Genomic DNA, 23,657 nt, shown 5'->3' with positions numbered 1-23,657 from the left:
AGAAACAAAGTCCCTTTTTGGAATAGTATTCCTTTTGCTGCCTGATGGCAGGCAATTATGAAAGCTCATAGTAGATCCTCTCATAGTTGCAATGAAAGAGGAAAGGTGTTGTAAGTGTTACCTTTAGCCTAAGGCAGAGAATGGTGAATGGGCCTAATAAAATATTATAATATAGTTGTAAATCTACTTGCTTTATGAAGAAAATATTTAGTGCAGGTTGATTTCCTGATCATAAAAATATCTGTACATAACATAGTTATGGAAGAAGGTTCATTGGAGGAAAAAGAAAAGACATGAGCTGGGAGTGTTCTGTGCAGAATTGAATCCAACTGGCATGCTTACAGGAACACCTACAGATTAAGTCCTAGGCAAGGTGTGGAAAAAATCACATAGATATTAATGTAGGCTCAAGAGTACTTACAGTCCAGTCAAAACTCTGCTGGTGAGGCCTCACCCGGAGTACTGTATCCGGGTGTGGAGTCCTCAGTACAGGAGAGGTATGAACCTGTTGGAGTGTGTCCAGAGGAGGGTCACAAAAATGATCCAAGGGATGGGACACCCCTCCTACCAGGACAGATTGAGAGAGCTGGGGCTGTTCAGCCTGGAGAAGAGAATGCTCTGGGGAGACCTGATAGGGACTTTTCAGTATCTGAAGGGGGGCTTTGTGAAGAAAGGGGACAGACTGTTCAGTAGATTCTGTTGCGACAGGACAAGGGAAAATGGTTTCAAACTAAAAGAGGGGAAATTTAGACTGGACATAAGGAAGTTGTTTTTTTACAGTAAGGCTGGTGAGGTACTGGAACAGGCTGCCCAGTGAGGTGGTGGAAGCTCCATCCTTGGAGACATAATAGAACTGGAGTAGTTTATAGTACCATTACCTATTTCTTGCCTTATCAGAAAATCAGATTTCAGTATGTCTGGTATATCTTTCACTGGAATTCATTTTCACTTCAAAAAGATTAAGATTTCAGTGGAGCAAACTTAATAAAAAAATCAATAAAAATTTATCATCAGGAGTTGCAATCCATGTCCTAATGGCTAAAACCAAAATGCTGCTTCATACTTAGTTACTTATAAACCAGCTAAAAACATAATGGTTCTTTATGCATACCTCTTGTGGCACATAAGAAAAACAAAATAAATACAGATATCTCAGAAAATCTTCGCTTTATTTTCCACGTTCATACTGTGAAAAATATTGCATACAGGGGATATTCAGATTAGTGGCCCTACATTTAAATATAATGATGTAAAATGTGTCTTTTGGCATATAAATGACAACTTTTATTCTAAGTAAATGAAACTCAGCAGGAATGGAATATTCTTCTGGAAATAAAATGACATTCATTGTCTGAATAATGTTTCAGAATGGAAATAAAAAACATGTAAAGCATTTCTGTGAGAAGTATATAACATATTGCTGAAAGTCATTTGGTATCCTGATTTATTGTTCTTCATTATTCTGTTGATATTCATAAATTAACTTTTTAACATAGAGTTTGGCCATGCCTGTTGTCTCTCTGCTACCTTTCAGTAAGTTTTATTTTCTAACTGTGCAAAACAGTTGATCGGGGTAACCTACCAGGTGGTTCTTTGTGTTTATAGAAGAATTAAGAATACTGCAGAATTGATTCAATCTCAGACAAAGGTAAAGATGTAAGGACAGTTGTACAGGAAAGCAAGTCCCTACAGCTGTTACATGTATGTATTAAAAAAGAAACAACATACTTTTCAAGACATAAAAAAGACAAGTAAAACTTGTCTTGCAGAGAAAAAATGTCATATTGGGAGAATTAGTATTTTTCAGTGTCTTGAGCTTACTGTCAAATTCCTAAGAAATTTTACAAATAGTTTGTGGGATTTAATTGTGATCACTTGACTATTCTAGATTATGATCAGAAGTTTTCAAGAGTTACGCATCCGTAGCTAATTGCCTCTGATGCACAGTGGTTATGTAAGGATTGGGGTTACTTAGAATAGTTTCAGCAAAGAAAAAGGAAATAACTCCTGCTGCAGTTGCTTAGTTGTGTTTTTCTTTCCAGATTGATCCTATTTCAGGTTGATGGTACAATATCCACATGTGGTTAGGATCCAAGCTTTGTGTGTCATCTGAGAAGTGGCACCTCAAAGCACAACACTGCTGAAACTGAGTGGGATAGTTTAGGTGGTACTAGACACAAAGTGACACATCCTTTCTTTGTCTGAAGTAACTGAATTGCAGAACAAGATGGTATAATAAAGGATGAAAACCTTAACAGTATACTCTGTATGCTGTAGAACTAGTATTCCAGACATCCTATACATCACTCACAAACTTTATTTAGCAAAAAGTAAAGTTCCTGGCTTTATTGCATATTTTGACACCAGATTTTTAAAACATCTTAAGCTCACTGTTTTCATGCCCACCCATTTTTCTCATAGCATAATTTTGATCTGTAGTTAGTGATGATAAAATGTGACTTTGAAACCATATCTTGTCTACAGTGGCTTTGTATCATATATGAAAGTGACAATGAAGTATGAGTTCCTACTTCATACTGAATGTCTGTAACATAACAGGTAGTGCTGATATAACTTGAGTTGACTGATTGCCATGTATTAGCCAATATGACTCTAAATGTTGGCCTAGATACCTTTTGGACAGTTGAAAAAGAGTCAGTGGAGAATCTTGGGCACAATTTTTGGTGGTTACTTAAGTAAGCTGAACCAGAACTATAAACTTTCATGCTACATTGTTATTCTTCAGCTGAGAGAATATCATTCTTGTATTTGCTTTAGCTTCTATTAACTACTGCAGAAATTTTGATGTAAAAGAAGTTGCTTCAGAAGAGTAGCAGGGATAATATCCATTGGGGTGGGGGAAGTGTTTGATTTTGGTTTTTGGGTGTTTTTTTGTTTGTTTTAAAGAGAGTTAGAAGCTTGTTCCACTTCAGTGAGGTTATCATTGTTTATTTAAGGGTATGTTTTCTTAGTGTAAACCTCCATGGTGAAATCAAAGGTAGCCATGCTTGCTAGGTCTTTAGAACACAAATCCACAAAATCAACTTCTGGTTACAAATGCCAGCCTGAAAAAGTCTTCACACTTTCCGCAGCACGTGCTTGTCAACATACACATTCTGTACAACATGATAAGACACTTAACATTCACACAACCAAAATGGGTTAAAAATATGTTTTGAAAATTTTAAGACAGTGCAGACTAAACAATCTGTAATTTAAGGCATGTTAGAAACAGAGGGAAAATCATTGTGCTCATTTATTTGGTTCTTAAGTGAAATAAAAATCTTACATAGCTTTCTAATTGACAGCCAGAAACAGATCTTTGGAAATAATAACAATACAAAAAAATCCTAGTGTAGGCATATGAGAAAAGCACTTATCTGCAGGATGGGACCAATCTGTTTGTTTATTAAAATAACAAATGCAGTAGATTTCCCTACTCTGTCTGTAACAGCAGTCACCTGCTTACTTTATGATACCCTTAAAACCTTTATCAGGGTTTTACTCTGCTTTGTAAGAATCTGGTCTTTATGTCATTATCAGTGTTGAGATGCTTCCTATTGCATGGGATGTGTATTGTGGACTTACAGTAGAGGACAAAACTGTCATGCAGCCAGAAATCTGCTTTAACTAGCTATATAGTAGCTATATAGTTATATAGCATAGCATAGCAGAGCAGGGATCATCTTGCTGTGATCCTGCAACATGCTCCTCTTTCCATGAATATGTTAAGTATTCTCAAGTTGGCTCATAGGTGTTCCATAGAGCACTTAGGAAACTAGCTCATTTATTTCCTGAAAGGTTGGCAATTCCTGTTCTTAGAATAAGTTCTTAAATATACTAGAAACCTTGCAGTTCTGCAGTATCTATTTAGCTAACCTAAAGAAATTCCTGTTAAGTCCTATCAGCACTGCGAAATGAAAAGAACAAGGCTAGAAGAGAATTGAAATAGCAGAAGTCAGGATTGCTTTCTGTTAACCACTGGCTTCTGCTCTATCCCTTAAAATTCAATTTCTGTGCTTGTTAAGCATGCAGGTGGGATTTGTTGTTGCCAAGCCGCTGTTCAGATTCTTAGCAATCACATACATATTGTTAGAACTGGCCTGTTTCCACATGCATTTGGTACATAAATTGTTTTTGTATTGAACTGTGAGGATGGTAGCTGATGCTTCCCAGCTGCTGGGATACACAAGGTATTTCACAACAGTTTCCTGAAGAATGTTCTGTCCTGCCTCCTACATTCCCCATATTAATCTCTGCAGATCAACTTCCTCTCCTCTCCCTCAAAAAAACTGCAGTAAGGTAATGTTGCCTAACATGTTATTTTCCTGCTTATTTCCTGACCCATCTACTCCACCCCAAGCATGATGTCAGTGGTGGAGTAGGTTATGTCAGCTTCCCCATAGCAGAAAGGAACACAAAGTAGGAGAAACCGAGCTGAGCAGTTTTCAGAAAGTGAAAGGAATACATTAGAAGTTGGGTACTTCTAACAAATGGGATTGGTAGGTGTCTATCAGCTGCTTAGATTTTTTATCACTTGGTACTGAGTCAGGAACATCAAACCAAATTTAAGAGAAAATACGCAAGACGGGGCAAAAGTAGATTGATCAAGGAAGTCAATTTCATTTAAAAAGGTTCAGCAGAAAGTGACTGAACCCCAGAAAAACAAGGCTGGCACCTGATGAAAAAGAAAGCAGTCCACTTTCTTTGGTGGATGCAATGCAGTACATTTACTACAGACTGTAAAGCATACACAAGGGCTGTTATTTCAGTGAAGCCGATGAGCTTAAGAACCACATATTAATATTTCTTTGTTTCTTTACATACACCCTTGGGTGCATCTGGCTATATGGCATTGGTCAAGAATAAAAGGTGCAGAGCTTGACCATTACTTGTTTGTTTTGCCCTGCCTTGAGAGGTGACATACGGACAGCTACTCTCTTATGTCCAAGCTTGTAGCTCCTGTGCTTAGGGAGTTTTCAGAAGGCCAAAATGCCTTCACAACTGTTTTGGGCCATATAACAATAATAAGGCACCTGGTAACATTCTTTTTTCTATAGGACCCTTCTTTTCTATGCCACTAGAAGGATGATGTTTCTTTTTCTATCCCATTCACAGTCAGTGAGATGGAGTGTTGTATGGTTTTTCCCTTTTGCCCCTTACCTTTGATGTCTGCCATGGGTGAGGGATGGATTTCAGAGGTCATGTGTTAAGTAAGACAGCCTGAAAGCCTGTGAGGTAACACTGATTTTTTTAAAAAATCAAAGCAAAAACTGAATGTTTTGGAGGGCACACAGAGGCATCATCAATATTAAGTTACATAATTCAGGAAAATTTTGAGAAACTGTGCTCCAAGTTGTGATTCAGTCAGGAAACAGAAGCTACAGCAATTAACAGAGATCATTTTAATCATTTCAACAATTGCTCGCTATACATACAATACCAAAAAATACAGAGTGAGTGGGTCATCAGAGATATTGACTTTACTGGTTAAGGGAACATGAAAATTCAGTCTGACATCTACTCATACTTCTGAAAAGCAATTTGGCTACAATAGATTCACCTAATGTAGGTAAAATTTAATGAAGGATCATTGATCACTCACAGAGAATTTGATGCAAAAGGAGACCACTGAGTTATGAAGCTTCTCTCGTTAGTTTTGTTAGAATGGTATTTCACTTCACCAGGGGATAAGAAAGTTTGACTGCTGTTTCCATTGAATATTACTGAGTAACTGGGGTCTTAGGGACTTTTTTGCTTTTGTCCTTTAGACACTTAAAATAGCCTGCAAAATGTTAGAAATAACTTGATTACATTTCTTCTAAAAGTTGAGAAGATCTACCTGAAGCATAAGTTTAGCCAAGGCCACAAAGTCATGTGAGTTTTAAATATACATAATATCCTACTGTGCCAAAGCATCTCAAGGCTTTTTATAGAAGATCTACAATGCCACTGTTAACTGAATTGAAACAAGCAAGTCTTTGGTTTGAGAGGCAACAGCCAAAACATTCTAGCAATGAAACCAAATAGCAGAGATAGAATGTTTGGAAATGGAAGAATGAAACAAGGTCAATAAAGAGTACCTAAGGCACCTTGTTTATATTCATCTTTGCTACACTCCTTAAGACCTCCAAATAATATATAAACTGCAAATGCTAAGGAATGTGAAGATGAAACAGCAGAGGACAAAAATAAATTACTCTTATTCCTAGTTAAAATTCCCATTATTGAAGGACGTAAATAAATCTATTTCTCACTGTGATAATGGAGTAAAGAAAAGAATCAGACCTAGGAAAATGAGAAACCAGTACCATTAAGAGTAAGTTCATTTGATTCTCATGAATTGCCAGTCAAAATGAAGTAGAAAAAAAGGCTGGACACTGAGATGTGGGTATTTTCTTTAATGTCTAGTGCATTTCTCAGTCTCAAGTACTATAGAAGGGGAATATCCCCCTTAATTTAAAAAACGAAGAATAGGACAGTGCAGCCTGTACTAGATTAAGGACTGTACAGCAGGATGTGCAAAATTGTCCCTGCAATATACAATGGAGAGTTTTGAAGAGAGGTGGGAATTCAGTTTATTCTACAATATTTTTAATCACCAACTTAGTTGGGACCTTCATCAAATGCAACATGCAGTTGACATTAAAATATGCTACATCTGAGTACAGAATGGTTAAAGTTTTGTTTTGGCCCATCCTCCCTGAAAATCAATACCAATTTGACAGTGGTGGTGGGAAGGATTCCATTACTTCTTTGCCTCAATACTAGATGCTTTGTGTGAGTCAGCTGTATTGAGTCAGTTCCCCGTTCTTATGCTAGGAAATAGAGCCTATAATGAAAGCTGTCTTGGAGTCTTCAACATACTGGCTTATTATATTTTTCCTGAACTGGGTGCAAGATGTTCAGTCAGTTTCCAGACTTAAGTTTGCTTCCTTCTTCTAGCCAGAAGGGAATTCATCCCTCTACCTACTTTTCAAGCCTAAAAAAACCCAACCCTCTATTCATCTCAGTTTCTGGCCTTACTGTATTATTAGGTTATTTAGACACACCTCTGAAAGTTTCAGAATACCATGAAAGATTGGAAGGAAAAATGGAAAAAGGCAGACTTAGAATAGAATAGTTTCAGTTGGAAGGGACAAAGATCTTCAAGTCTAACTGTCACAAAAAATAAAATCTGTAGGTTTCAAGGTGTGTGCAGCAGGACAGTAAGTTAGCTGAACACATCGGAGGATATAAATGCTAGTAAGTTTTTCACGTTGTTTTGGGAACATCAAACTAAGATCTGCAACAGCCAGAAGCCTGGTTACATTTTAATACATATTAATATAAAAAATAACAAAACTGTACCATGGCATTTAGTGTTCATGAAGTTGCACGTATGATTGTTATACTTGTGGCATTTTTAGGAAAGCACATCAAGCTTTAAAATAGAATAAGACTCCACTGTCTTTCAGTACCTAGATTACACTGAGAATTTGTGCTCACAAAGTACAAAAAAACACAAACAATTTTTCTCATTGTCTGCTTTTCCCTTGTGTTCTCCCCTCAGGTATGGCCCATTTCATGTTCCCTCGGAGCTACCTTTGGCTATATGGCTGGTCTGATTATTGCACCTCTGTGGATACACTGGAACCGGAAGCAGCTTACATACAAAAGCAGATAACTGGCGCAAAGAGAGACAAGGTATTTCTTTGTGCAGATTCCATACAGACTGTGCAAAAGTTTCTTTTTTGTTGTTGTTGGTTTTTGTTTTTTTTTCCCCCCTCTAGATATATATGTATATGTGTAGTCAAAGCAGACGACTATCCAAATTCATTTAGAGTATTACAGGCCAAGCACCTCCACTCAATAGCATCATACAGATGCTGTTTCAACATGGTGCAGTTTTTGCTTCCTCTAGACTATGTAACCCTGAGAGATTGTACCTTCCAGTCTGAATAAAATATTTGTAACAGATGTGGTGGCTTCTTATTACAAAGTTCATTGATTTTGATTGTATTCCTCTGGATTTCACTGGTTGTAGAAGGCAGAATCATTATTTTAGCTTTCAAACAAGTTTGCTGTGTACTTAACGCATTGTATTTAAATTCAGTAGAATTTCACAGTAAGCCTGGCCATTGTCAAATGTATCTCACGTGATCAAACAGCAGTTTATGCATCTCGAACCTATTCTCTTCTTCACCGTGTGTTTCTTTGGAGTTAGAATGGCTATAATAGCTTCATCAAAAACAGTCTTCAGTCCTTTCTGTGTTAAAGCTGAACACTCCACATAGCAGTAGGCTCCTATCTGTCAAGAAAATAAGTTAATTCAATAGCAATATATTGCAGCTGTTCAGAACTGTGCACTTCAGCCATTTGTTTCTATAGTGAAAACCACAAAGTTTGGCTGCGATCTTGAAAATTTATCTGAATGTGCTTCCCCCTGTAGAAGAACAGAAGATTTGTATTCTGTCCAAAGATAGGGCATTTCTTTAATTTGGTTTGTCTTATAAAGGAAGCATATTAAATAAACTCTTCGGACAGGCAGTGAGGTCCTGCAGGCATTTTCAGTAACTAAACAGCAAAAAATAACATGACCAATTTGTGTTTCAAAAGGAAGTCACAATAGAAACGGTCACAGTATTCACACAGGATGTTAAAATGGTAGTACAGCATTCAGAAATAATTTCCTACAAATGGTTCCAGCACCTTGCTTCAGCATGGGGATTTGACAAGATGACCTCCAGGGTTCCTTTCTAACCTCAACCGTTCTATGATTTTAACTATCTCTTATTAATGCTTACATTATTTTTACCGAGTTTCTATTCAGAAAGTTAGAACAATTACTAATAAGGAAGTACTATTCCATAGGTCTGCTCTTTAGCTACCAGTTATGAGGTTTCCTATATCAGCTGGTAAAAGAAATGGGCAAAGCTGTAGAGGAAGAAAAAGTCAATTGAAATTGGACGTTTCTTGCATCTTTGCTATGTCATTTAATTTAGGAGTTTCTAGTTTACCTCTTTTGCTAATTTCTGTCCTTGTTCCACAGATAAAGGCTTCTCTTTCATATCATTCAATCTTGCCAGAGTTTTGGGGTCATCACGAAGATCAATCTAGCAAGAAAGATTGCAGATATGTTGGAATAGCTTTTTTCTAAACAAAAGTCAACCCTCTTTTTAAAGCATAAAAAAAAATGGAGTCATGTCGCTGTTCAGATCCTGAATCCTTTCTGATCCAAAAGCCCTGGAAATTTAAGCTGTGAACTGCTTTCAGTCCAGAAGTTCAAAACATCTACTCCCTAATTCAACTCTTCAATTTTCAAAAAAAATACTAGAATGTATATCTAGCAGTGGCAGCACAACTAACTCAAACATAATAGCAACAAGTGGATTACTTCATAACTGGAGTCCAATCCATTACCTACAAGATGCAGGAGGAAATTTTGTCTCACTTCTCTGCTTGTTCCTTAGCTTCCATAAGTAATAGATATGACTGATAGTTGCAGACCAATACATTTATTTCAACAAAGCGGAAGTTGTTTATTAGAGAACAACACAGATCTAAAGTTTTCTGCCAAATATTGGGGTAGTTCTGCAAATCCAGAAGAAGGTGCTGCTCAGATCTTGCTGGACTTGAACTTTGAGCCCAAAGAAAGGGCATAAACAGTCAGCTGATTTATATAAACTAAAACAGAAACAGATACCTGTGTTCCTACTAGTAAAAAAGGAACATTAGGTGCATATTCCTTCAACTCCGGTACCCATTCTTCCTTCACGTTTTGAAATGAAGCAGGGTTTACCACTGAGAAGCAGATAAGGAAGACATCGGTCATAGGATAAGATAAAGGTCTCAGACGATCATAGTCTTCCTGAGAAAGAAAAATTTCATTATCTTCAATGCTAAGTTGTTGCTTGTATTTAATACATTTTATATTCAGGAACTGTATTTGTATTTCAGGAAGTATGCTGAGGCAAACTTTCTCAATGTTTACAACTGTTCCTGGTCAGTTAGTGTGGAACAAAACCTTAATATAAGGGTAATTATATGTAAATATAAACAGAAATACAATCTCTGTGTTTGTACTGACAGAAACTTACCTCTGTAATAGAATATACAGAAGAGTATCTTTATAAAGTGTTTTGATTTAAAGGAAAAAAAATTCTGTTCCAAACATATTTCAGATCAAAAGTTAGTATTTGTTTGACCAAAGAGCACAAGATGTGACTGCTATAAAGTTATGCAAAGCTAGGCTAGATTAAGGTTATTTAATACACTTAACTTAAATGTTCCCTTTAGATCATATATAGAAGTGATATTTAAGTTCCTCCTTAAAGTTTTCTTTCAGCCAAAGAAATCTTACTGTCCTGTCACTAATGATCAGGACAGGGTAAGAATCAGAAGGGAGCTCCTTTGTCCAGACTCTGTTTTCTGCAAACAAGCTCAGCAAATAGCAGCAAGAAACAGAAATTAAAGATTAAGAACCCTCTCAGAGAAACATTAGTGTACTTTTGGGGACATGAGTCTGAAAAGATTACTGTCTGGGTCATTTAGAGCCATAGCATTTAAAGCCACCAGTCCTATTGCCAATGCATACAGGAACAGAGGTACTTAAAAACATTATCCCTACTGTAAAACAGACATAATCCCTCTAGCAAGAGGAAGAAAGAAGATTTTGCCATATATTTTAATTAAAGCCAGGGGAGAAGATGCCCCAGTTTATTTCTGCCAGAATTCTTTTGGTCTATAGCAGGAACCAGTGTCCTACTATTCCTGTCTTAGTTAGTTTTTTGTTTTTTAGCATAGATAACTAAGACTGTTCCCTATCATTGCCAAGACAAGTGAAAAATGATGTTTTGTACCTTCTCATCCACAATAAAGACCAGTGCATGGTTAATCTGTAGGCTGTAGCAGCCTCCCTCTTCCGCACATAAGTTCCCCATCTTAATTAAATCTCACAGATATTGGAATAATTTGTTCATTAAATATAAACAGAAATGTAATTCAACTCCATGTTTGAAACAGACCGGAAGATTCAATTTTTGTTTCCTTGGCAGCTGTCACATTACCAGATTATTAACCTATAGTTGCACCCTCAAAAAAGTGCTTCATGGATTAACTGTTAAGTTTTTAAGATTGCATCACTAGAATTTCAGAAATCGCGTGAGAACTTCCTCAGAACAGTTTCTGCTAGACCTCTCTGTTCATCTGAAAGTCAACAGCTGTGGGAAGAAGACTGCTATCTTCATCATGAAACAGAGACAAGATGTGGCAGCAAGCAAGCACTGGAGGAGATTCTGCACTAGTGAGGAGGCAACCATTGGCCAGGCTCTTCTGTGTTCATGTGCCATTTTGGTTACACAGACTTTAATGTCAACCCTATTTACTCTACAGTTTTTCAATAAGCCAGAGTAAGCCGAGCTGCAAACATGCGCACACAGTTTCACAACCTATAGCTGAAACTACTGTGAAATGTTTGACAGGCCATTTGAAGGTCTGTTCTTTCCCTGCTAGCATCAGGGTCCTATCTTGTTGCACAAGAAAGACATAGTAAGCAAGTCTTTTCAGTCACTGTGGCTATTCATCATAGAAGGCAGAAATAACTTTTTCAAAACAAACAAACAAAAGAATCACAACAGCAACATGATTTTGGTGTTGTTGTTTTTAAGTGTATGCTTTATGTTTCCCTTCTATTACTGAATGTAGTTAGAGCCTGCTCAGTTACCACACTGTTTTTTAGGGTGGAGATCAAAATCCTAAAAGAAGGTTCCCAACTGCAAATTAGTCTTGTCCCTGGAGTTCAGAAATCTACATGCAAGAACACTCGTGTGGATCCATCAGTGACTCTCCAAATCAGCTCTACTAAATCATATGCAAGATATTCTTGAAAAGGTTTTGATTATTTTTTTTTTCTACAAAAATAAATCTAGTTTATAGTCATAATTTCTACCACTGAAGAGTTGCCTTTACTAAACTCTTTAAGTTTTATGAAAGTCTCACACCTGGGTTACAATAATTAAGAGTACTACATGCATTAAATATTGGAATGGAGAAAACTGTCACCAGAAATTACTGCGAGTCCACTGACACTAAAATATGTACGAGTTAATCCATTGCAAATTACAGTCAGACCTTTTCTTCATGGCAAATACTCATTTGCTCATCCTAAAGACAAGTTACATTTGTCTGATTTACTTCCAAACTGTTTAGTTTTTCTATTTTAAATCCCATGGGATACAAATCTTTGTATGTTCAGCCACATTTTGGTGTGGCATCTTTCTTCCTCAGCATCTATCAGCAGTCATCCAGGAGTGAGCAATTTCACTGATTTCACTGCTCTTTAAGGAGTGTGCAGTGCTGATCTTCTTCCCTCGGCCTCCATCTATTTATATGCCTTTTGATTTATACTCTGCTCCATCTGGGCAAGCTGTGGGTCCATCCCATTTAAGATATTAAACAAGTACAGTGTGATTAGATACTTGATGTACCACAGCCAAAGATGCACGTGGTATTCACTATAGAGATTTCACTGTATTGATGCTGATGTAAATTGACAAAAAAATTGGCTATACCCACCAATCCTATTGCTTGAAACAAGTCAGTGCAGCCAGGCTGTCCTTTAAATCTCACCTGTGCTATGAAAATTATGTTCATATTGATACCAATAATGGCCCACCACCACTTGTTTTAGTAAGACACATAGTTAGATTTGTCCTGGGTCCTCCTCAGAGAGAGCCTGGCTTAAACATTATGTGCATTGTGTAAGCTGCTGGTGTATAAAGGCTCCTTCTGCTCCCCAACAACCCCCTCTGAAATAATAAAAACAAATTTGAAAACTTTCTCTGATGTATCAGGTCTAAATAACTGCACTCAGTTAAAGAATCTGAAATACCATATGAATTCAGACTATTATTTAGAATATCAGAGAAGCCTGGAAAAAAATCTGATTGCTTCAATTACAGTTTATTTCCTGAATCTAGTGTAAGGGAAATAAATGTGATTTATTCTAAAATTAAATGCAATGGCAAAATCTAATTATACAAGTCAGTCAACATAAATTCCAATTTGAGTGCATGTACACACCATGCTGTACAGCAATTAAACTTCCAGTCTAAATGGGGGAGGCAGTGTTTGTATGTTTAGACAGTACAATATTTGCAGAATTTAAGTGGAATATTTATGAGTATAAATAAGATGGATAAGAAAGCCACTAAGAATTAGAATATACAGTAAAGTCTTAACTCCAGACATACAGTCTAGTCCACTCCATACTCTGGACTTCAAAATTTTTCACTGTTTCCCAAAAGAGATACATATAAGCAAGAAAAAACATGCTGAAAATGTAGGAACTGTAATAAATTGGATATAAATGTGTTGGCTAAATTAACACGGTGCGGTGCTGTGATCTTCTATGGACACCACCTAGAAGATACAGATCTTTTACCTAGCATCTCTGCAGTAAGCAAGGACAGCTGCCAATGAAGAAGAGACATAGGAACAAAGATGAGATGGAAGAACTAGTGATTCATCTTGGCTTCTCAACTACAAACTGGGAAGGACTGTTTTTTGTTTTGCTTCTGGGAGGAGTTGTTTTTAAGAAGGGAGAAAGGAAATTCATACTTATAAAATTTTCATTTCCTGCTAGTTTTGGTATTTTACAGACAAATCTAGCATTATCTGTCTCCGTAAAATCTTTCCTTTAGGTCTCTTTTTCCATCTGCTATAGTACCTAACAACCTCCCCCTCTCAGGTTTTCTGCTGCCTTGGCTGGCATACTGAATCATTGATTTTCACTGTATTTTGGATGACTAGGTGGATACGTTTTAATCTACAGTCCAAAACTTGGCTACTCCTTTTCCTCACCTTTAGATACTTAAAAACAGAGGTCTCAAAGAACTCCTTGCATGAAGAATGGTCTTGATATTCTGCAACAGTATATTGTTCTTCATTTCAGGGTTTTGCTCAGACTAAAAGAACCCTGTGCTGTATTTCAAGTTGCCTAATTCCATGGATATCAGCTGGAAGACATAGTTAAAGACACACAAACTGCATTCCTAACTCTGCTGCTGACATAATTTGTTGCCCTGAGCAAGTTATTATCCTCTCTCTGCTTGCATCTTCCCATCTGTTAGGGTGCCCCATAGGGGTTTGCTAGCTTAATAATGCATTAGTCTCTGCAAAGCTTTCCAAAAGCTTTTGGTGTACACAGCTTACAGTGCAATAGGTTATTTAAAAAAACAAAACAACAACAAAAAAAAAACAGCTAAGACAAACTGCATACTCAATTTCTAGACAACCTTCTTGACCCACTGAAGCATAATTTCCTTTTATTTATTAGAAAATTGAAGTCAGAGGAGTGGACATAGCTGAGATCCCAGAGTATCCTTTGTAGCTTCCCTGTTTTATGGTATCAATGGGCAAGTAAGAGCAGTGGGGACAGAGGTCCTTACCCTCCTCACCACAATGTGAGGCCACTGTCTTCCCTCTCATAGAATTAGGTTCTCTGTTCCATTTGGAGACATAAAGGATAATTAGGGGAGCCTGCTTTGCAGCAAGTATCTCCACACACCTTGACCAAAATGTCTAGAGAAATTCACACCTCTAAGATCTGCCGTTACAGGTACTGAAGAAGACATGAACCTAGATCTGTTTGTTTTCCTTGCAGATATCTCCATACTTATAAGCAAAAAGATAAGCCTATTTTATATCCTGAGGAGATATGAAGTGGATAGAGGGGAACAAAATATGGCCCACACCACGGTGGAATTAAAACTGGAACTTGACAACTCTAGGTTTGTGCTCTCTGCATTGGCAACCATCTGTTGCTTTCACAGCTTACAACAGCAATCATAAGAGGAGGTTCTCACTCCCAACCATCTGTTTTTAGACGAGAAGCCAAAAATAGATCTCAGGCGGAGTTGCTAGAGGAATCCAGCTTTCATGTAGTGCAGGGTAATGACAGCTGCTGCTCACAGGCTCTCAGTGAGGCACACACAGATCACTGGAGGTGGTAAGTCAATCTCAGCTGTATATCCAAGTTGTAACCTATTATGTAGTAGGACAGACGAAAGTTTTCTTTCCGTAGAAATCACCATACTTCAAGTTTACCATTTTGGGGGCACATTTAATTGCTATCCTTCCACACTGCATCGTTTATAGTTTTCCTCTCTGAAATTCCCATTTCAGAAGGCCCCCCGCAATATTTTGAAAAATATAACGACCATAATAACTGCTGCAACAAGTACACACTTCAGGGACTCATTGTTACAGCAGTGGGCAAATCCTGCTGTCTCCCCCAGACTATTCTGAGTTAAAAGTCAATCTGCAGCTTTGCCATATGCACCAGGCAGAGCCTCAGCAAACAACAGCCTCCCCAGAAGCACACCAGGAAGCAGATTTGTGCTGAGGGGCTGAATCACGCTGTGGTTTCTGATTCTGCTAGAAGCCTGGGTGGGGGAGGAGAGAGTGAAGAGTGCTGTACTGCCCCATACAAAGCACTTTTCTGGCTTAAAAACCTTAGCTGTTTCAGTGTGGGCTGCATGTACTCTGTAATACTTTGCAGGGGTGCAGGGTGAAGTGCCCCCGGCACGGTGCCCACGATGCAGCAGCATCACAAAGCAACTGCCTGCCCAGCTCTGTGATCAAAGCCTGTCACGCGCATCGCTGTGTTCGATTTCTCTGGTGCCTACATCTGTAGCCCCTGGCTTCCAAACTTGCACAACAAAGTCAGCTGATTGTTCCCTGGCTGCAGGGAAAAAGTACACGACAGCCCCTCTATCTCTTTGCTGGCTGCTGGGGTTCCAAGTGAGCGCTGATGAAGGAGACGGAGTTGTCCTGCTGTGGCTTCTAACACAGGTTTCCCAGAGAATGCAGAAAGTGGCTGATTTGGGTCCAGCATCTATTTTTTATTTATAGCAAAGGCTGCAAGAATACAGGCTAAGTGCTCTCCCATTGTATTCTAAAAATGAAGTAAGCTAATCTAAATCCATCTCTGAATTCCTGTGAGGAGGACTGTTCAAAGGAGGTATGAATTATACATTGAAAAAGACTAGGGTTTGTGAATCATGATTTTTCTTCTGACAGAACTTCCCTTCTGGCATATCTGAGAACTGTGCTGCTGCTTACACGTCTGAAAAGCTTTTCTGCATATAGAGCAATAAGCAGCTAAAAGATGAAGACTATGAAGATGGATTTTAGAGCATAAAGACAGGACAGAATATGCCCTTTATTATACATAAAATTGCTTTTAAGCAATCAAAATTGATCCCAGTCTTAAAGTGCGATTAAATACTGTCCAAATCTTACATCTTGGCATGAGGTGGTGCTCACTATTTCTCTAGACAGTCTCAACAGAGCACTTCTCTCCATTACCACAGTAACTTCAACTTCCTAATTTCTCTTCGGTTTTCTAAAAGAAGTCATCCCCAGATTTTCTCTCTAAGACGTATTATTTAGCATCTTTCACAATGAAACATGGATTCCACTGACTGCATGCACATTTCCACTTGAACACACTTTTACCAGTTGGTCACCCCTTATGGATCTCCAAGAAAGCAGTGCAGTGACTGCCTGGAAAGCCCTTTCACTCATTATCCATGGGAAATCACCGGGCTGTGGTGAGCTGCTGTGCTGGTTTTCTCCTCACTTTCAGTGACCTTACAAACAGTGCTCTTCCCTCCCCAGATTTTCACTTTTTCCACAAAAGGAAGTCATCCCATTTTGGTGATTGCAGCCATGAACAATTCACCGCAATTCACTCCAACACTACATCCCAACTGCAAATCAGACCAACCAGGGCAATAAAGCAGCAAGCCCTACAGATGATCTTTCAGCATTCAAGGCTACATCTAATTTAGAGTGCAAGCCGCTTGAGGCACATTCAGTCTGTGTTTTATTCACCTAATGCAATCAGCTCACCTGGGATGCTGTCAGATGTTCCTTTGCTCTGAAGAATCATTCTGCAACCTGCATCTTGATACACACACCAGCAAGTGCCAACCATCGCAAAGAATTACTGAGCACATGCCACCAAATGGATGCAGCAGTGATTAAAAAAGATGAGGATGGCAGCACCTAATGCTTGGAGGTTAAAATAAGAACTGAAGCTCTGTCCCAAAGCATCCATTTCTGTAATACTGTTTTGTATAATTCATAGTAAAACCGCAGGATTTGGAATCAGTGTGTTTTATATTATCTCTTAAAGCCCAGGCTCCCATAGACTGCTGATTACATAAATGAAAAAGCTCATCCTTCTCACTTTTAAATGAAAGGTAAATTTCTACTCATCCATAAATGCAGAGAAAACTTGAACTCACAAAACCCAAAGGCTTCAAGGAAAACCACTTCCAGCAAAGGGCAAAGGAAGTCTCAAGCCATTTTCATTTCCTATGTTTTCAGGTGCTCTGTACCAGCGTGTGAAGATAGGATTGGCTGACTCAGCATTTTGAATACAACTATTTTTTATGTCCCTTTAGTCTATGTGTTCTCAACAAAGGAACCAGAACAAAGCACATTGAAATCAGCAGTGAGTGCCTGCTGACACGAAGCTGTGGCTCAGACCCTAACTTACACTGTATGTCCCTTTGCACCAAGGATTTTGACTAGACAAAGGAGGTCTTTGCTGTGGAAGCTGTTCTCTGCTCTAAATTATACTTAAATTGTTTGAAGGCGTAGTTTAGAGGCTGACTCAGGAGTCAGACTACAAGAGAAAAACAGGGCATTTCTGAGATTCTTCATATTTGCCAAAATACGAAAAACTCTTTGCAAATGAAATGTTTCAATCAAGAAATGTGATTGCAGAACTTCCAAAAAATTCCCATGGTCTTGCATAGCAAAGCCTGTTGTCAGAAAGCCCCACCAGCTCAGGCCGCTCACCCAGCTGTCCCCTTCCATCACTCCTGCTGCCTACAGGACAGTTGCAGATTATATGACAATTTGCTGAGCGCAGGTGCACACCGCCTTAAAGCGAAGTCAGGAAGCAAGAGGATAGGCCATAATACTATGCTAGAACAGCAATAATTATTTCACTTGGAGTTTCTTTTGTAAGTTGTGGTGTTTGGATAGCATGGAAACATGCCACTGTACCTCAAAGAAAGCAAGCAAAACTCAGAGAGAACCTCCTCACAAACTAAAGCGTATCTATGACGCCTAACCCAGAAGAAGAGATGTTTTTACTTGACAACACAATCCGTGTTTAGCAATAGTTTCTCTATGCCAGTAGACTTCATAAAAACATGCTTTAAACATACCATAAACTGATGGTTTGGAGAACCTCTCATGCTTGGTTTGCTTTGGGTTCCTTACTTTGGCCTGCCGTTAACTCACTGTTCATACGACCATGACATTACAGGTCTTCATTCTCAAAGATAACCTTTAATTTAATTTTAAGTTCAGTCCCAATTTTCAGAAATGCAGCAGGCCTTTGGACATTCTGAAAATTAAACATTGGGTTTGCCACAGCAGATGCTTTTGGAAACTCTGAGCAACATTGTTCATCCTGTGACTCTTCGCCTGCTGATAACAGTACTTCCCTGTCTTTCTAGGGAAGACGTGAGGCTTGCAAAGTGTGACTCACGGTTAACAATGAGGTGTTTGGATGTAAAGTTTGCACTGGAATTATTATTATTGGAAGACCATTTGGCCATTCTAAAGATAACAGTCTATTACCTTTCAAAGGAAAAATCTGTCATCGCTGAAGTATCTGCTGCTGACCTCCCATCACAGCAACCATCAGCCCACACATACTACCTCCTAAAAATCTTAAACTTCGGAGAAAGGATCTGGGCATATTTCTATTTTAAATTACCTACACACATCCAGTTGTTGCTGCAGAGCCGTTAAACCTGCATGGCTCTCTGCATCCTCACACACAGTGGCTTTAGCTGAGCTATTCATAGGGCTGCAGCCAGCCCGGCTGCAGTGAGCTCACAGCCTGCCGGCAGCAGCTGCAGCCTGCCTGTGACAGCGCAAAGGGAGCGAGGGAAAATGCACGTGGGAGGAGGGAGGTGTGGGGACAGAATGGGGATGGCTCACATTTAATTTTTAGATTTGCCAACATCACGTCGGAGTTTTCAGCATTTGTAACTCAGCAACGAAGGCTCACAGGGTTTGCTTTGTGGAAGCGTGCTTGCGTGCTCTGGGTTTGCATTTGGCACTCTGGCTGTGTGGAATGTGCAGATCAGAAGGAATAATGCAGTCTAAGGAAGGAAATTCCTATTCCACAACAGACTACCCCAACAGTCAGCAGCTGCCTCTCCTCTCAGGATGCTGAAGCAGTACCTGTGAAACTGAGGCTATCTTCCAGAGCCAAGGCAAACAGTCGGCCAGGATTACACAGATGACTGCTATTTCTTGTTTTATTTATAGCAGCCACTGCAAATTGTGTGTCCATCCACTTTAAAAGCCCTGCCTCCATTCCTCTCTTTCCCACAGGCTCATTCACAGTTAGAATTATTTGTTTTTACATCTGGCCTTCAGGGAGGCACTGATCTTGCTAGTATTTGAGTTTCTTTACACACTCCAGCTTGACCAATTGTAACATAAAATTGCTTTTGACTTCAGTTTTCACTCAGTTACAACACCAAAAAATATATATCACTGTGTCTGAATTAAGGTGGCTGCAGCTGCAACAAGAGCAGCCATCAGAGTATGCAAGTTGAAAGAAGCCAGGCAGAGGCTGTTCTCATACTGTGCTTTGCATTTTTGCAGCTTCTGTTTTGGTCACAGCTGAGAAGCCACTGAGAATTTCACTCTGGCCTGCTCCTGCAACCGTCCTGCCCGCCCTCTGGTTCCTGACAGCCCTTCACAGCAGAGCACACAAGAAAAGCAAGGCTTCCATGTGTTCATGCTCAGGACATGCTGGATGAAACAGACCACATTGTGAATGGAAATCCCACATCAAAGGAGAAGGAAAGGAGAATTAACCTTGGCTGCCACGTTAAGTAGCAGCCTTCAGTGTGGAGCACAACCTCCAAGAGGTAAATGCTGCATATCCTCCCACTTCCTCTCATCATTTGGGATGTGGCAAAGGGGCACACAGCCCACCTCTCTGTTAATACTCTCAGAAATTTCACTGAAAGTTTAAATATTGTGAGAGTTAGCAGTATTACGAAAGACCAAAACGATCATCACTGTTCCTAGTTCCAAAGCACTCTGCCAGGGTGAAGTCAGTAGGCTCCTACTGGAGCCCCAGTTTCCTTCCTAGGCTTGTTTCGCCACATACCCCTGTGCCATAAAGAACATTACTGACATGCAGTTACTCTCAGAGCAAGAGAAACAACTGTAAAGCCAAAGGCACCCAAGCATCACCATCAGGTGCACTTCATGTTCATAAGCTTTGCCACGTTTCTGCTCCCAGCTCTGGGCTATGCAAGTAGGTTCCACCATTCTCATCTGAGGGACAAGGAGGAGTAAGGGGACAAAGAAACTCAGACAAAGTGGAGGGCTGTGCAGGGCAGTGGGGCCCAAAGGAGCTGCAGCTCCACCTCTGAGAGGAATTGCCTGTGGAATGCAGTCCCCAAGGTGGCATGACCACACTGGGACCAGCAGTCAGCCTTTGCAGCTGCAAAACCTAGTGGGCTCCGGGAACCTCCCCTGCCAGCTGCTGTACTGGCTATTTTCTGCTGAACTGGGGCATTTTCAGATGAAGTCTGCCTGGACAGGCACATGGTGGGGAAAGTTTGTCTGTGTACAGACTGCAACTTGTGAACTGTGTCATTTTTCCCTGCTATATATAACCTGAAAAAAAATGGGACCTTAATAGATTTATCTCAACCTACTTTAAATTCAAAAAGATGCAAGGCATTATGTGATTGGTGCAGTTACTGCGTGCAATTCTGCCTACGTTGTGAAGCAGCTCACTAGAAAAGCAAACTAGATGTCATGAACTCAGCTCACAGCCCCCCACCAAACAGAAGTCTGTCACACATTGCTAAATACATAACCATACAAGCTAACAACACCCACAGATTGGTAAGTCAGTACTTCAGGCTGATGGGCCTGCTGCACACTGGCTAGAAATTAAAAGGTTTTGGCTCCTTGCTCTGCCATGGACTTCTTGCGGGGATATGGAGCAGGTCACAGCCCAAACCTCTCCACTCTCACCCCTCTTCCCCCAGAAGATGACATCTGGACTCTGGCCACGGCTGGGGCTGTATGCACTCAGAAGGCTGCGAGTAGCTCAGATGCCACAATAATCACATGCTGCCAAGCTTTGATAAAATGATACTATCAGGCTACTGTTTCGCAGTAAAACTATTTGGGGGTGACAGGATTAGAAATAACAACACTGATGTATGCTGGCACAGAAATCCCAACTTCAAGCTGCAACGAATCCAAGCTGAACAGAAGTCTGTACAACCAGCAGGCACATACCAGATGCAGCATGCTTCTTCCTCAACACAGAAAAGACACTAGCAACTCCCGTCTTTTCTGCTCTTAAACACATACAATTGTTGAACTTCATAGAAAGCTTTCTTTTACCCCATGGCCCTCTCAGAATGGCTCATCAGCAAACTCTGATGAAGGAACAAAAAGAAAAAAATTGTCAGACTGGAGGCTCTATACAGGTTCCTGTAAGAACCTCCACAGTTGTTCTGGGTGCTGGAATGAGGCTTCCATGGGCAGCCCCAGACATCCACTGCTCCCCTCCAATAACCTGAACTGGGGTGAGGAAAATGGTAAAGATTTTATGATTGCTGCAGGTCTGAGTTTTGCCAAGAGCAGATCTATCTGTGACAGCAGTCTCACTGAAACAACCTACAGTCTAGACATACAGTACCGTTGCTTGCTGTTTGCTGCAAATTGACCAGCTTACTACTAGTGTTAGAGGAAGCCAAAGGTTTCTCCGTGCAGCTACCCAGATGGACACCACAAAGCCACTTGAGGTAAGGCTGCACAGAGCTTACAACACACACTCCCATTAATAGCAGCAGGCCAGCATGGGCTGTTTGAGACAGCATCCACAAATAAGCTCTGCATACAAGTGCAAGGTGCTTTTTCTTTTTTGTATTTTCCAGTGCTCATTATAGAAACTGGATGCATGTTAGTAAATGCTTTATTTGCCTCAGCACTAGACCCTCATACTGTTGCACACCTGAGCAGTATTTTAAAGTCCGCTGGGTTGTGAAGCGTTTACTACTAAAAAGCAAAGCTATGGTGGAAATAGCAAGGGAACTCAGTTTGCATCACTGGGACCGGTTTGTGTTTGTATCAGCGAGATCTCAATGATGAAGTCAGTCTGTTGGTAGGAACCTCACCCTCCAGCTACTGGCTTTCTGGAAGCAAAGCTGTTCCCTGGAATTTTCCCTGAATGGATTCTGTTGCTGCTCTCGGGCCTTAAATACTCAAGACTGGCTGAGTACTGCTTCCCTTACAGCTACATGCACACCAAGAGAGGCACGCTAATTTGAACATTTGTTCAGTTAAGAGCAGGAATTACTGAGTTACAAAGTATGGCTTCACTGTGTGCCAGTGCAGAGAGATTATCTTCCTCGTTGTTCCTTACCACAGGGAAGCATGTCTGAAGTCATGTGAGACCCGAACACATGCTCATGCTGCAAGAAGTTTTAGTAAAGGGAATATACAACTTTTGCAAAAGACCACACAGCTTTTCTGTAAAGGCTTCACACCTTCTTAGGACTTCCTGCCCCCCACAGCCAGGCCCTTTACATGCTGTTTTGGTTCAGATATGCCACCTCCAAAGTACTTTAACTCATAAGACCGTGCTCAGCCAGCAGCTGCTGGCTGCAAGTTGGGATAACTGAGCAGGGATGTCGATAATGGAGCCCTGTGCTGTTCACTACAGTAGAGATCCCTCTGAATATCCAGCATTAAAACTGCCTCACTCACATGCTGACATAGCGTCTTCCACTGTGGGCTGTAATAACCTTCTCAAGAGAATCACTTGGACTGTCTAGTATAGCTTAAAAGAAAAAAAGAAAAAGAAGAAGAAGAAGAAAGGAAAGAAAAAAAGGCAGCAAAGCCAAAAACGCAAAGCTGAACAACTCCATGAGCCGCAATTGCAGACACGGGTCCCGTAGCAGCCCACCGCCGGCCGTGCCGTGCGTCCCCACTGCCGAGCCGGCTCCCCGCCGCCCAGCCGGCAGCCCCGCTCGCTCCGTCCCCGCTGCGGCAGCGGGCGATGCGAGGAGCCCCGCTGAGTAATGCCGCCGGGGCGCGCGGCCGCCAGAGCAACTTCGGCGCCGGACAGCGCCGGCTCCCAGGCGGCCGGGGTCTGGGGTCGCTCACTCACCTGCCCGGCGGTGTCGTAGAGCCCCAGCAGGTACTGCTTGCCCTCCACGGTGACGCTGACTGCGGGGAGGGAGAAACAAACCGGGTGAGGCCGCGGCGGGGCGAGCCCCGGCGGGGCAAGGTCGGGCGGGGGGGGAGCGGAGCGGAGCCGAGCCGAACGAGCCGCTCCGTGCCGCCGCCCCCCGCCCCGCTCACCTGCGTAGTGGTCGAAGACGGTGGGCACGTACTCCTCGGGGAAGGCGTCGTTGGCGTAGCTCATCAGCAGGCACGTCTTGCCCACGGCGCCGTCCCCCACCACCACGCACTTCAGCATGACCGCGGCGCTGCCATGGGCCATGGCCGGAGCCCGCCCTCATGGCCCCGCGGGCGCGCCCCGCCGCGCCGGGCCCCCCGGCATCGCTCCGCCGCCGCCGCTCAACGGGCGCCCC

General features: G+C 40.9%; 2 protein-coding genes across 3 annotated transcripts in view; one reads left to right on the top strand and one right to left on the bottom strand.

Annotated features, from left to right (window-relative positions):
• PIGF (phosphatidylinositol glycan anchor biosynthesis class F) overlaps positions 1-7,688 on the top strand; it is an 18,298-nt gene extending 10,610 nt beyond the window's left edge. Inside the window, exon 5 of the mRNA XM_031594589.2 lies at positions 7,553-7,688. Coding sequence (XP_031450449.1) covers positions 7,553-7,666 — 114 coding nt within the window. The 3' untranslated portion in view covers positions 7,667-7,688. The remainder of the gene's footprint in view (positions 1-7,552) is intronic.
• RHOQ (ras homolog family member Q) lies at positions 1,151-23,657 on the bottom strand. 2 transcript variants are annotated; one of them, XM_031594610.2, is made up of 5 exons: positions 23,425-23,657; positions 23,231-23,289; positions 9,686-9,850; positions 9,000-9,095; positions 1,151-8,290 (listed from the first exon to the last, which is right to left on the bottom strand). In XM_031594610.2, the coding sequence occupies exons 1-5, from the start codon at positions 23,564-23,566 to the stop codon at positions 8,135-8,137; spliced, it is 618 nt and encodes a 205-aa protein (XP_031450470.1). In that variant the 5' UTR covers positions 23,567-23,657; the 3' UTR covers positions 1,151-8,134. The 2 variants fall into 2 exon arrangements, with proteins under 2 accessions (XP_031450470.1, XP_089991301.1); XM_090135175.1 differs by having other exon boundaries at positions 1,151-8,286.

Source organism: Phasianus colchicus, chromosome 2, assembly GCF_987193195.1.
Source record: "Phasianus colchicus chromosome 2, bPhaCol1.hap1.1, whole genome shotgun sequence".
In the NCBI taxonomy this organism is placed as follows: Eukaryota; Metazoa; Chordata; class Aves; order Galliformes; family Phasianidae; genus Phasianus; species Phasianus colchicus.
This window is presented reverse-complemented; position numbering and strand designations above follow the sequence as displayed.

Coding starts and splice junctions, on each gene's coding strand:
- RHOQ (XM_031594610.2), bottom strand. CDS start 23,566: ATGGCCCATGGCAGCGCCGCGGTCATGCTGAAGTGCGTGGTGGTGGGG. Junction 23,290..23,424: donor CGTCTTCGACCACTACGCAG/GTGAGCGGGGCG, acceptor CCCTCCCCGCAG/TCAGCGTCACCGTGGAGGGC. Junction 9,851..23,230: donor TCTACGACACCGCCGGGCAG/GTGAGTGAGCGA, acceptor TTTCTTTCTCAG/GAAGACTATGATCGTCTGAG.